This window comes from Carlito syrichta, unplaced genomic scaffold, assembly GCF_000164805.1.
Source record: "Carlito syrichta isolate Samal-C Ts95f unplaced genomic scaffold, Tarsius_syrichta-2.0.1 Scaffold136033, whole genome shotgun sequence".
NCBI classification, from domain to species: Eukaryota; Metazoa; Chordata; class Mammalia; order Primates; family Tarsiidae; genus Carlito; species Carlito syrichta.
In genome coordinates, this window is record NW_007080129.1 from 20,435 (window position 1) to 34,210 (window position 13,776).

The 13,776-nt window shown below is 55.3% G+C and overlaps 1 protein-coding gene across 1 annotated transcript in view; it reads right to left on the reverse strand.

Moving 5' to 3' along the window:
* UVSSA (UV stimulated scaffold protein A) overlaps positions 1–13,776 on the reverse strand; it is a 36,743-nt gene that overhangs the window by 2,803 nt on the left and 20,164 nt on the right. The window contains exons 8-11 of the mRNA XM_008049704.1: positions 7,028–7,178; positions 6,412–6,546; positions 2,886–3,069; positions 2,185–2,293 (exon numbers count right to left, since the gene is read on the reverse strand). Of these exons, the coding sequence (XP_008047895.1) occupies positions 2,185–2,293; positions 2,886–3,069; positions 6,412–6,546; positions 7,028–7,178 (579 nt within the window). The remainder of the gene's footprint in view (positions 1–2,184; positions 2,294–2,885; positions 3,070–6,411; positions 6,547–7,027; positions 7,179–13,776) is intronic.

The window sequence follows — 13,776 nt, forward strand, 5'->3', positions numbered from 1 at the left end:
CCCCACCAGCCCCCCACTGTTACCCCCTGGGCCCCTGCTGCTCCCCCAGGCCCCTGCTACCCCTCCAAGGTCCCTGCGAACCCCTGTCCCTGCAACCCCACAGGTCCCTATACCCCTACAGGTGGAAGAAGCCAGGGCTAAGTCCAGAGGCCACTACTGAGGCATCCACAGACCCCTCAGGCTGGAAGGAGGCTGAGGATGGTGGTCAGGGGACTGGTGCCACCCACAGGTTACATCCCCACCTGCAGGCTAGATAGGGCCCCCTCAGGCTGGCCGTGAACCTGCTGGACTTGCTGCTAGCTGGGAGGCATATATGGGAGATGGGGACAGAGGAAAGGGGGGGCTGAGCATGACATCAGCAAAGGGCTTTCTTTTTCACTGTTTCAAAGATGGCCCAGATAATGGCCTCAAAGGTGCAGGGTGGGCAATCACCTGCACAGAGTGGCCTTCCTGAGCAAGCAGGTATTGTCCACCAAGGCGTGAGGCCCACAGGCAGTGAGGGGAATAGATGTCACACAGCTCCACGGTGTGGCCTTGCCAGCCTGACTGCACCCAGGCAAGGTCAGCATACAACACACAGGGCTGAGGCCTCTGCCATGCAGATCTCTGGGCAGCTACCCTCGGTCCTGCTGGCTCTTCCATGAGGCTGCAGGACCCCGAGGACACGCTCGGGAAGCCACCCCAATGGGCACAGGATAGCTGAAGTCTGTGGGTGACCCTGGCTCCACAGAGAATGCTGGACACACCATGCTTTGGGGCACCTGCGCATGGGAGTAGCAGTGCTGGGCGCGAGAGACACGTCCGCAGTGGGAAGAGGCCACACGCCCAGACGGATGGTGGGGCCGCCCCCAGCTGATTTTTTGAGGCAAAGGAATATGGGCCGCACAATTCAGATACAGGAACGATTCATCCAAGATTAAGGAAAACTGTCTAAACAGTTTATCTCCCAGTAATAAGAAGGCGTCACAGTTTAGGAACCCAGCGAATGGAGCAATTGTTTAAACACAACGGAAAAACGCCGGCGCCCAGTAGAGACGGAATGAGCATCTCAGTAAAATGAAGGAGCAATTTAAAGGCCTTTGAAGAAAATCAATAGACGCTGGGCCGTGAGGCCTTCCTGGGCCTCACGGCCCCGGAGCGCCGCACGCATTGTCACTGGGGTGAGCACAGGGAAAAGAAAATTGCCCCGCGCGCGGGAGGCGGGATCGATACTGTAGTTAGTAAGAGATGCTATTTCACATCTGACTGGCCAGGCCAGCGTGGCCCGCGGCCGATACCTGTTTGTTAACAAGTCACCAAAGGCTGCAGAACCAGATACTCTTCAGGGTTGACACAAAAAATAGGCACTTAATTTGCTCCTGAGTGGGAGCCAGCGGGGAGGCCTTGCCCAGAGATGGGTAGTTCAGGGCCTCCCTGCTGGGCAGGGCCAGGACCATTCCTGGGTCCCAGGCTCCACATCTGTCTCTTAGGACCAGAATGAGAATGTCCATGGACAATGGCAAAAGCGCCAGCCTTGCTCCCAGACTCGGTGCCACGTACTCCCTGAGGTCAGGACTGCGACGCGTCCTCCCCTCCGAAGGGAGGGAGCCCAAGGCTGGCTCGGCCTCCAAACACACATCCTACCTGAAAACAGACTTAAACCCCAGCAGGAGCAAGACAGAGCAATGGCGCCACCATGGCAGCTCCGGTGTGACCTGCCCCCACTTGCTGTCCAGAGGCCTCTGGGGAGGTGGCGGCCAGGGCAGGTGCCCTGAAGATGGCAGCCATGAGAATCCAAGATGGACTGAACCAGCAACCCCTGCAAGAATGCTGCAAAGGGGGTGGGACGTGGGCAAGCACAAGGCAAGGGGACTGGGAGAAACAGCAAGCTGGGTTCCTGCAATGAACTTTTACCTTTTCTTGCCTCGATTCCTTCATCTGCTTAAAAAAAACAATTAGGAGCCCAGAACCCAACGATGAAACCATACGTGCTGGCTTCTGGACCATCAGTATATCCCAACCCCATAGCAGCCTTGGGAAAACGGGGTCCCTCTTGAAGCTGGAGCACCCCGTCAAGCCCCCCAAGACAAGGACAGCCCTTCCCCGCCTGCTTCTATTGAAGAGCTGTGGCTTTACAGATCCAGCAGGCAGCACAGGCACCCCATGACCGTGTCCCCCACGTGCTACCTGCCTGCCCAGACCTACCTGGGCACTCCTGCTTCTGCAACTGCTGCCTCTGCTCCCGGGCCTGGTCGTCCGGGTCAGTGGGTCTGCCTTGGTCATCTCTGGGGATGATCTTCCCATGGAAGGGGCACTGCACAGCCAAGACGGGATGCCAGTGGTGGAAGGGATGACACACGGGCACACAGTCATCGAGGAGGGGACATCACAGAGCCAAGGAGTGCACTACCCTTCATCCACACCTTCATGCGGGCTCCCATGAACCACAGGGAGGAATGGGGTGGGGGCTCTGGCCTCCCTCCGGGATCTGGGAGTGTATAGGGACCTGGGTTTGTTCCGCTTCCCTCTGCACTGTCCCAACTGCAGCCTGGAGCTGCCATCTGGCACCCCAACCCCCTCGCTGCCCCCACCATGCCTCTTGCCCACTAAACCCTGCAATGGGAGATGCATGTGCTTCTCCCCTCTGAGGAGTCTGGCCCAGCAAGGCAGGACGGAGGTACCATGGGAGGAGGTGTCTCCACCCTGGCAGAGCTTCCCAAGGTCCCCTGGAGTACCCAAAGGTAGAATCTAGGCCTAGGTGGGGGACCCAGACACAGTTCTCCCATTGACAAAGGTGAGGCAACTTCTGCCAATTGCAGCCACGCCCCTTTTATGGGGCACTCCTCTGGCTACCTGCCCTGGCTCAGTTGTCTGCCTCCCACCCAATCCACCCACAGTGATCTCACCTTCAGGCGGTCCTGGCGCTCACAAAGCCGGCCATCAGGCCTTGGAGCGCGACACTGGTGCTGCACAGGTTCAAACCTCCCTGGGAAGAGGATGTGCCGGCTCCGGAACATCTCGGAGACGTAGGCATTGTCCACCTCCTCCTCTATCTCACAGGGCTTCCAGAACCGGTGCTGAGAGTCAGCCCTACAGAGAACCCAGAGGCAGGTTCAGAGCATCTTTAGGGACCAAGGAGCGTGGTCAACTCATCCAGGTGTGAGGAGCAGCCAAGCCCTGCTGCACCCTGCCACCCCTGAGCAGAGTCGCTCCAGGCTGGGTATGAATCCTGACACCTATGAACCAGCCACAGGACCGTGGGCAAAGCCACCACCTGACACCCAGATATTCCTGTGGTGGGGATGACAACTGCTGGGCCCTCGAGGTGTGACCTTGAGAGTAATGGGAGATCCACATGAAGGTCACCTTCACCACCAAGGGGATGTGAACACAGGGCCAGCACACTGAGGGAGAAGCAGGTGGAGATGCACCACCAGCTGCAGCAACAGTGCCGAAGGAGCCACACAGAGCATGGTCCTCCCTGCCTCCCACTTCTGCTCCATCACCCAGCCTCGTTCAAGATGCTTTTTGGGTGAAGCCAGAGGAGGGCACAGGGCCCCCTCACCTGGATGGTCTGATGGGGAGTGGCATGAGAGCTCCTCACATAGAACTGCTGTGACTGGTGCTGGCATTCAGGGCTTCCTTCCGTGGCACACTGCAGGGGATGCTAGGCACCAAGGAGGCCAGTCAGGCAGGTATAAAGGCTCCCTGGTGACCATGAGCCCATCCCAGGCTTCCACACCACTGTCCCCAAGGGTCCTGGAGGAACAGAGCCCTGGCTCCCCACTGGCCTGCGGATAGGAAAGAGCACAACCCCAAGCAGAGCCCCTGCTGGGAGAGATAGACAACAGAAGGTACCACCCCTGGCGCCACTCAGACAGCCTGTTCTGCTTCCATCTTGGGCTGAGCGAGGAGGTCCCACATTTGCAAGGTTCCCCAGATGGGGAGTAGGTGGGGAATGGCCAGAATATGCTGCCCTGGCATTGCCCTGATTTTCCCCAAGGGAGAGGCAGCTTGGGCAGAGCCTCAATGGTGGGCTGGAGAGAACCCAGCAATAGGCCTGTGGCCTGGGATGAGGATGCACCTCCATGACACCTCCTGCTGGGCCACGACAAGGCCTAGCCTTGAAGTGGGGACACCCTCTGTCATCTGAAGCACGGACTGGACAAGACGCCTCTGATGGGGAGGCTCAGGGATCAGTTCTGGGCCTCCTGCAAGAGGGTGGGGCTGCCTACTTCACACGTGCCTGGGTTCCCCTCAGCCCCTCAACCTCTGCAACAAGCTAGCTTTGTCCAGCCACCAGGCACCACACAGGGAAGTGGCCCCTTCAGGGAGGCTGAAGTGGAAAGAGTAGGTTCCAGAGCCCAGGACCCCCAGCCTATGGCCCTATCCCCTCCCCACTTTTCTCCTCCCACGCGCCTGGCCAGATCGTGATCTTCTAGAGCCTTCCAGAGCCTGTTGGATGAAAGTGGTGAGTCTGGCACTCCACAAGGCCACCAAGTGCTGGCAGTGAGCCGGAGGGCTTGACCCTGACCATGGGGTAAAGGGCAAGGGGTGAGCGGTCCCCTGGAGGAGCGCTGTCCTTGGCAGCCCCAATACACACAAAGCTGGCCACCGGACACACGCAGTACTAGGAGCCGCCACCAGGTAGCAGCGCACACACCTCCACAGTGCTCCAACGGGGCCCTTGCCCAATGGGCTGTCCCACACGTTTGCCTCTCCTTGAGCCCTTGTCCGCCACCACAGTAGTTCTGTGGGTAGTCAGGCTCGGAGCTCTGCCCATTTTGGCATGGACCTACTCAGGGGCCTGGTGATGACGCAAGCGACTCAGGGGCATAAAGCCGGGCCCCAACGCGGGGCGTCCTGCACTGTTCACCATTGAGTCAGTCTCCCCACAAGCTCCTCAGGCCTCTCTCCAGGTCTAACCATGGCACTGAGTGCCAGGCTGGCAGGAGGGTAGGTGTCCCTCTAGCAGGGTCTTCTGGGGGGAGGGGGAGCCCACCAAGCCACTGAGCAACCCTCAGGTTCTGAAACCAAGTGTTGGCTTTTGGGCGCCCCAGGTGGCAGCCAGCGGTGCAACAGCTCCCACATAATCTCTCCCAGATCCTCCGAGCAACCCTGCCCTCTCCTCTGGCATCACCCACCCAGCCCCCACAAGGGTCCACGTCTTCGTGGCCTGGAAGGCCAGTGGTCTGAGCTGATGAGCTCAGCACCCTACAGTCTTGGTCCTGTAGTGAACAAGGGCAGTGTCTCATCTCTCACCATCCTGTCCTAATGGGGTAGCCCAGCAGACACCCAGAAGCAGAAGCAGCTGTTGGCAGTGGCCATGCTGGCGCAGGGACCCTTCACATTGTCCCCCGCACCCTCTTCAGAGGTCCTGACTTCAGCTCCTCACACAGGCGACCCTGCCACTCCTCATCACAGAGAGTTTTCCAGCCCTGCAGACCCATCATCAGCTTCTGTGTCTGTGGTGCTTGCGAACATAGCCTGGGCCCTTCACGCTGAGTGGTAGTGGGGCCTACGGAGACAGTTGCACTTCCAGTGTCCAAAGTCAGCCTCCTCCTGTTGTCACAGGTCCCACCCCTGGCTCTGCCTGTCAAAGACACCCTGGCCTGGGCCGTGATAGCTGTCCCGGCTGGCTGGACTCACCCAGGGGGACAGCTCGCCTGGTGGGCAGGGGTGGGCTCACCTGGAGGCGGCCTTCCCTCCCAGTCTCCCACAGCCCCCTTCCCACTGTAAGGACTGCTCTGGGCTGGGTGCTGAGGAGCAGCAAGGCTGCTCATCCCAGCTCCACTTCCACCCCCAGAGCAGCTGGCATGGCCCATCTGGGCCTAGAGGCTCAGGTGGCCTCTCGAGACCCAAGGATCTGGATTTGTGAGTGGACAAACCCCTGAGCGCCCCATGAAAGCTCCACAGAGAGGAAGCAGAGGCCAGCACAGTGAGAGGTGCAAAGGAGGCGTAAGAGGCAGCGGGCAGCCTCCCAGAAGAACCCTGCAGAGCCCCAGGCCTGAGGCCTGGGGGGTACAATCACCCTGAGGAGCCCCAGAGGATCAGGAAGCACCCAGCCTCAGCAGCTGCCCTCATGACACCGGACAAGCCGGCCAGGTCCACCACTAGGGAATGCTGTCTCTCTCTGGGCTACTTCTTCATGCTTTGCAATGCCCAACCTTCACAGATGCCCCGAAGAAGACACGGGAAGGCTCAGGAAAGCCCTGAGACCTGCTGGGCCCAGGGATCAGCTGTGTAGAGCCCAGTCTTGTGAGCCGGTTCAGTGGGGGAAGCCCAACCCTGCGCCCTGTCTCCCCAGAAGATGGGCAAAGGTGGGAGGCATAGCCAGCTTCCTGAGACTCAGAGAGGGCAAGCCTGCAGCTCCCTCCTCTGTCCAGACCCCTGCTGTGTGCCCTCCCCAATCTGAGATATACCAGGACTCACTTGAGAATCTTCCCGGCCGTTGGCTGCTCCTGGCCCCAGAAGCACAGATCTACCCCAAAGGGTACCACGGGTGCCCGGGCCCGCTCTGACGCCAACTTCTGGGCCTCCTCTGACCCCAGAATTGCCCTGGAGGGGCTATAAGAGAGGACAGAACATGTTGATTATGCACTGTTGGAGACAGCCGCAGCCACTGCCTCTTTCTCCTCACACCCTTCATGGCAGTCAGGAACCCTGAGGTCAGCACATGTGAGAGTGACTTCTGCTCACGTAGGGCCTGGGCTTCAGGGCCACCGACAAGTTCCTGTCCAGTGGATGGCCTCTGGTCTGTAGTCTTCCAACCCAGGGGTAACCTGACATCTGCCTCTCAAATCCCAGTACAGCTACCTGGCCTCAGGAGCTCCTCAGAGGGGCCACAGTGCCTAAAAGGACATCTGTTAGCCAGCCCCAACTGGATGTGGGCCACACACTGACGCTGAGGATCCTCCATGTGGCACAGACACCAGCAGGTGCCCACCTGGGCTGAGATGCCTCAGGTTTCCTTCAAGGGAGCCACCCAGTGCTTGGGCAGGGGCAGTGGCAGTTATAGACGAATTCAGCAACAGGACATCAGAGTCACCTGGCAGATGAGGGTGGGGGCAGGTAGCCCCGGAGCCGCCGCAGCTGGGCAGCAGCAGAGGTGGGGTCTGATGCCTCCTCATCCCTCCGCATCCTCATCCTTGCCTGTGAGCTCTGTACAGCTGAGCCTTTCTCCGGAGTTGGCTCCAGCCCTGAAACACACATGTCCACTCCTGGTCGTCATTCCACAATGCCCAGGCAGATCAACGTGACTGGCAGTCAGGATGTGATCCTACATTCATGCATTCCATCCCTCCACAGCCTGAGTTGGGTTTTGTACCTCCAGCTTAGGGACACAGGGGCTGGGGCACAAGCAGCCACTGCAGCCCAAGCTCTAGAATGTGGCAGATGCGATGTGAATCCCAGCAGTCCCAGCCCGTGTCTGCACAGCACACGGTGCTGTCTAGCTTCAAAGAAGCACCACCACCCAGACCCCAATGGATTCACCAGGCTGACCAGGAGCACAGCAGCAGAGAGAACCTAGCATGCCCACACAGTGTGCCCACAGCCCTGTCAGTCATCCATGCAGGACTGGCAGTGGGAAGTGGGCAAACTGCAGTTCTCCCAGCTCAGACCTATAGCAGATGAACAGGCCTTCAAGGTCCCAGCCCAGGCACACACAGCAGGCAGCAGCCACTCAGAAGGGCCACCCACAGGGGCCCCAGGACACACAGGCCCCCCCCCCCCGGCTGAACTAGTGCAAGAGAGAAAAGGAGACGCACATTTCCAGACAGGACTCCATCCCACATCTCCAGTCAAGGTGACGCCACAGTTCGGCTGCGATTCTGGCAGTGCACTTTCCACTCCTGCCATGCCCAGCCCCATATCTGTGAGATGCCCGGGGCTGCTCCACAGCTTCAGCAGAGAACTCTGAAAGCCACAAGGTAGCCAGAACCGAGCCCTGGCCCTGGCAACACCCTCCCTCTGGCTGCTGGGAAGAGGCTGAGCTCCCACTAACAAGACGCCAGCATGGAGTGCCCACCATGGAGCATCCACCCAGTCATGCCCAACCTGCCACTAGCTAGATAAGGCCATGGCACTGCATCTCATCAACATCCCCACAGGAGACAGTAGGGACAAGGCCAGACATTCTGACCTCTGCAGCCCAGCGTCTATCCCCTCATCCCCAGGGTAGGACAGGGACAGACTCTCCAACACTACTGAATCCTGAGCCGTCCCTGCCATCCAAGGAAGGCCTTGCGTCTGGCTCTCATGCTGCCCCCGCGGGCCCGCTCCAACCACCATCAGCACCTCTCCGGGCACAGGTTTATGTTCTCCCATTGCTGTCTAAGCCGAGGTCCCGAGGCTCTGACAGCAGAGATCATAGAAGGTGCTGGGCAGCGTATGGATTAGGACATAGGCACCACCTGCCTCTCCAAACTCATTGCAGGAGCGGCCAAGGCATGAACTTGAGTCCTCCCTCCCCAGTGTACTGCTGGCCAGGGAGGCACAGAACCCCAGTGGAGCATGAAGTGGCAGGGAAGCCAGACTTCTGCCCACAGGCAGAGTACACAAACACAACCAGAAGGGAAATAAGTACATCGTGTTCTCTAGAAGCTAAAGGAGCACACACTGGAGGCAGAAAGCAGTCATAGGAGGTGAGAGGGGGGAAGAGAATAATGAAGGCTTCTAAGCAGGTGAGAGCATTATAATCCAGAGGGATCGGCCATGGCACGTGGGAGCTACAGGTGACCTCAGAGGAAACCAGGGAGGAAGCAGGGGGAATTCCAGAGTATGAAGGGAAGACATGCAGGTATCAACATCCAATGCCCTCATTTCCAGAATCCCAGAAGGAGAGAAAAAAATCACTGGAGTGGAGGATGCAGAGGACATAATGAGACCAATTTTCCTGGAAACAGAGGCTCACAGAGCATCAGAGGAGACAGAGGATGAACCATGTGTTAGAGATGTTACAGGAAAATTGAAGTGTGTTAAAGACACAGAGAAAAGTCTAAAAAGTTTCCAAAGAGAAAAAGCTGATACTTTCAAAGAAACAAAAACCCTGCTGACATCAGCATTTGTAACAGTAAGCGTGAACACAAGACCTTGGAAGATCATGTTGAAAGCACTAAAGGAAAAGAAATTTGAGCTCACAATTTTGTATCCAGCCGAACTACCACCTCAGTGTGCCATGAAGGATGAAGACCTTATGTCCACAAGACCTCATGAGGTCACCACAGGAAGGTCAGCCTTGAAAGCCCCTTCAGGGAGAACAGTCCACCCAGAAGAAAAGTCAGCTAAGGGGGTGAGGCAGGAGGCAGAACATAAAACGAGTACATGACTTCGTAAAGTTCACTGTCGCCTCCCATCCCCCAAGCCTGAGTATCCTCAACAATCCAACTTCAGATGGTGTCTGGATGATCCAATATTACAGGGTGAAAGGAGGTCTCCATGGAGAGAGGAGGCTAAGTCATTTGACTCATGCAGGAGACAGTCTAGAAATGGGAAAACTATAGAAATAAACAGTGAATGGTAAATATATGTGTAAGTCTTTAAAAAATTAGGAACCATTAGAAGAATTAAAAGAACACTTTTAAAACCAGAAGAAAATTTGGGCTAGAAAATAAAATGTGGGAAAAAGAAGAAAATAAAACAATACCAGTAGCAAACCAAAGATGAACAGAAGCATGCAACAGGTTGACTGAATAGGTCTAAAAATATAGTAGTAACTATCAACTACATGGATTGAAATCAGTGACAGGCCAGACTCTGATTGCATTATATATTTAGCAGCCGGGCTCGGTGGCTCAGCCTGTAATCCCGCGCCTTTGGGAGGCTGAGGTGAGTGGATTGCCTGAGCCCGCGGGTTCGAGACCCGCCTGGGCAGTGAGACCTCATCTCCACAATAAATCAAAAAATCAGCCGGGCGTGGTAGTGCGCGCCTGTAGTTCTGGCTACTCGGAAGGCTGAGGCGGAAGGATCGCCGGAGCCCAGCAGGTTGAGGCTGTGGTGGCTGGGAGCGGCCACTGCACTCCAGTCTGGACGACTGAGTGAGACTCCAACTCAAAACAAAAACAAAAACAAAAAAGAAAGACTAAAAACAGAAGGATGAAAAAAAATTTACTACACAAACAAGAACCAAAAGATGAGATAATATGTTAGGATTTTAAAATAAAGAGATTTTGGCCAGGTACAGTGGCTCATGCCTGTAGTCCCAGTATTTTGGGAGGCTGAGGTCAGAGAACTGCCTGAGTCCAGAGGTTCAAGACCAGCCTGGGCAACTTGGCAAGACCTCATCTCTACAATAAATCAAAAAATTAGCCGGGCAGGGTGGCATGCACCTATAGTTCCAGCCACTTGGAAGGTTGAGGTGGAAGGATCACCTGAGCCCAGCAGGTCGAAGCTGTGGTGGCCGTGAGCATGCCACTGCACATTCCAGCCTGGGTGACAGAGTGAGACTCTGACTCAAAAACAAAATAAAGTGAAACAAATTTTTTTTAAAAAAGAGAGATTTTAAGTTAAACAAGGAGCATAAAACAATACGTGAAGGTGTGATAAATGTGAACAGACATAGGACAGGTGCAGTGGCTCATGCCTATAATCCTAATACTTTGGGAAGCTGAGGAGGGAGAATAGCTTGAGCCCAGGTGTTCAAGACCAGCCTGAGCAACATAGTAAGATTTCGTCTTTACCCCCCCCCAAAAAAAATTAGCTAGGTATGGTGGTGCATGCCTGTAGTCCCAGCTACTTGGGAAGCTGAGGCAGAAGGATCACTTGAGCCCAGGATGTCAAGGCTGCAGTGAGCCATGACTGTGTCACTTGTACTCCAGCCTGGGTGACAAAGCAAGAACCTGTCTCAAAAAAAAAAAAAAAAAGGGAGGAGAGACATGCAACTTATAACTAGTTTCAAAACGCATAAAGCCATTGGTGAGGGACTACAGAAGAACTGGGGTACCCACAGCTGGATGGGGGCTCAGCAGACCCTCTCAGAAAGTAGCTATTAGACAAAGAATTAGCCAAACTGGGGGTGGTGGGACATGATACAAAAGACCAAACTAAGAGACACTGTGGGACTTCATGTCCAAAAGTCCTTTCCCAGTACATTTCCGAACTGACAGAAGACCACCAAGTACTACGTCATAAAAGGATCTCAGTCACTTCTGAAGACTCAGCATCATGCAGGCCATGTCTTTGGCCCACAGGGCAGTCAGAAGACATCTAGAGCAACTGAGGAGGTGACCAATTCAGTCTGTCCCTGAGACCCACGGAGGAGGGAAAAGGCTGTCTCTTTAAAGTGGGTCTCGGTCCAAGGACACCTCTGACTTGGGCCATCAGCCCTGAGCAGAAGTTGGCCTGACACAGCACAGACATGGCTGCCTCCATGTTTGTATATCAAGTTTTTATTGGCACCCAGCCACTTGTGTACATCCTGTCTGTGGTGGCTCTCACACTGCAATGGCAGTGTTGAAGAATTGCACCAAGGCCTCTGCGGCTGGCAAAGTCAAAACGATTCTGTGGTCCTTACAGGAAGCTCCTCTAGCATGCACTACTGTTCACCTGGGGCTGCTCCTCGTTCTTGGGCTCCAAGAGTAGAAGACACAGGACAGAGCCACTCGGAGGAGGTGATAGGGCTGGACCTTCAGCTACTGTGGAGCTGCCATACTCTGAGGCTCTTGGGCCAGGTTGCAGTGCACTTTTGGGAGACACCAGGCAGCCCCTACTGGGCTCTGGCATCCAACACAGCGCCCCAGGTTTAGCTCACAAAAACTGCCAGATGCCCCTCATTTTGGTGGTGCACCATGACTGACTGACACAGACACGCTGTCAGCACACGCGAGCAAGCGCACATGGTGAGGGAGACAAGACTGATAAGTGAACAATGTGACATTTAGATACAATCACAGTCAAAGATCAATATAAGAATTCCTAAGAGTTACAAGAATGAAATATATTTTTCATTGATTTGTTGTTTTAAACCATTAAAAAGATGGGTAAGCGTGTTAAAGCAGGGTAAATACTCAGGGCACTAAAAAACACTCCCATTTTCACATTGTTGTAGAAAATCAATCTCGCTGACATACTTTCAAAGTAAAAACCCAAAAAGCAGACAGCATTCCTTAGGCACCGAGTACCACATTTTCAGGAAGAATAATGACTCCTGGAGAAACAAGAGCCACATGTCATGGCTAAGCCCGACCGACACCCCCTCCACCTCCCCCCAAGCCCCCCCACGCATGTCTAACTGGAGTACAGTATCTCGGCTCAAATTCACTCCCACGGTTGCTTTTAAAAAGAATCATAAAAATGTCCAAATCCCCTTTTTTGTTTAAATTGACCAAGTGGCACCTATTTGCCTGAAGCACTAAAGCAGACAGTGCGGAGAGATAAATCGATAGCAGGAAATGGAGAGGCTGGGGCCTCCGCGCCAAGTTGGGCCGCCCAGCGCTGACATTATTGATTTTACCTAGTTCAGCTGGCCTTGTAATTAAAATGTAAATTTGAGAAAGAGATTATGTCCTGACAGAAATGGTAGGATTAAGGGGAAGATAAAAGCCCCTCAGTGAAAATTCAGAGAAAGAAATGAGAAAGAAAAAGAGCACCGGTTTCCTCAGCTGTGTGGATTTAGACTAAATCTAACGACTTCAGATTCACCTACATTTAATTGAAAAAACAGCAACAGAATATAAACTAGTATTATGAACTGAGCTTGCCCCCCCCAAAGTCTTCTATCAGGTCCTGCCGCCTCCAGGGCTCACGGGGCTTCCAAGGGCGCCTCCCTCCCTCATGAGGGGTGACCCACTCCCCATCCTCAAAAGGGAGTCCTGCCCTGGCCCAATGGTGGGCCCTCCTGGGAACAGCTCCTGTAGATGTATCACCACCTGGGACACAACCCTGGAGCCTGAGGTGCCCGGAAAGTCCGGCAGCCCTCGCTCATGGCTGATGGACGGTGCTGCACTCACACTCCCACCTGCGTCCTGCACTGACCACCTGTTTTCAACAGGCACTGTCCAGACAACGGGAGCAAGCAGCCCCAGTCAGACCCATGCTAGCCACTGCCACCTGCAGCCTGAAGGCAGAAGCTGTGAGGTCTTCCCACTCAAGAGGGAACTTGTGCCAATGTAACTACAAAGTACCCCTGCTGTGGGCTGAGTAGGGTAGACGCTGGCAGTCAGGCTTGCTTGTACCTGGCCCTCACAGACAAGTGGATGGTCACCAGGAGGCTGACCAAGGCTGGGAGCCTGGAGCACAGAGGTAACTGGTGCTTTAGTTCCTGCTGCCGTGTAACAGACCAACCAGAGCTTGGTGGTAGAACAGCAGCTACGGTCAGGCTTACAGATTTTATTCTTCTCTGTTCTGCGGGCCTGAGGCCTGAGCTGGAAGATGAGTAACCAGCTGGCAACATCTGGCAGTGTCCTCACTACGTCTGGTGCCAGGCTGGGCTGACTCACATGCGGGACTTGGCTGAGACCACCAAGCCCAGCAGCTCCCCATGACCCTCCGTGTGCCCTGGGCTTCCCAGAAGCAGGCTCAGTGGGGCCTTTCACGGCTCAGTCCCTTCTGCCGGACTCCACTGACCAATACTCTGAAGCCACCCAGGTTCAAGGCGGAAGACACAGCCACCTGGAAACAGGAGTGCCAAAGGAGATATGTAGCCCATCCCTGCTGGGCTTGCCCATTTCCTGGGGGTCAAGTCGTGGTGGCGTCAAGCAGCACTTGATGAACAGAGGCTATCACTGTCGTCGTCTCTGGCCACTCTCAAGACACAGGTTAAGGAGCCTAGTCACCTCTGATGAGGAAGCCCTTCTGCTC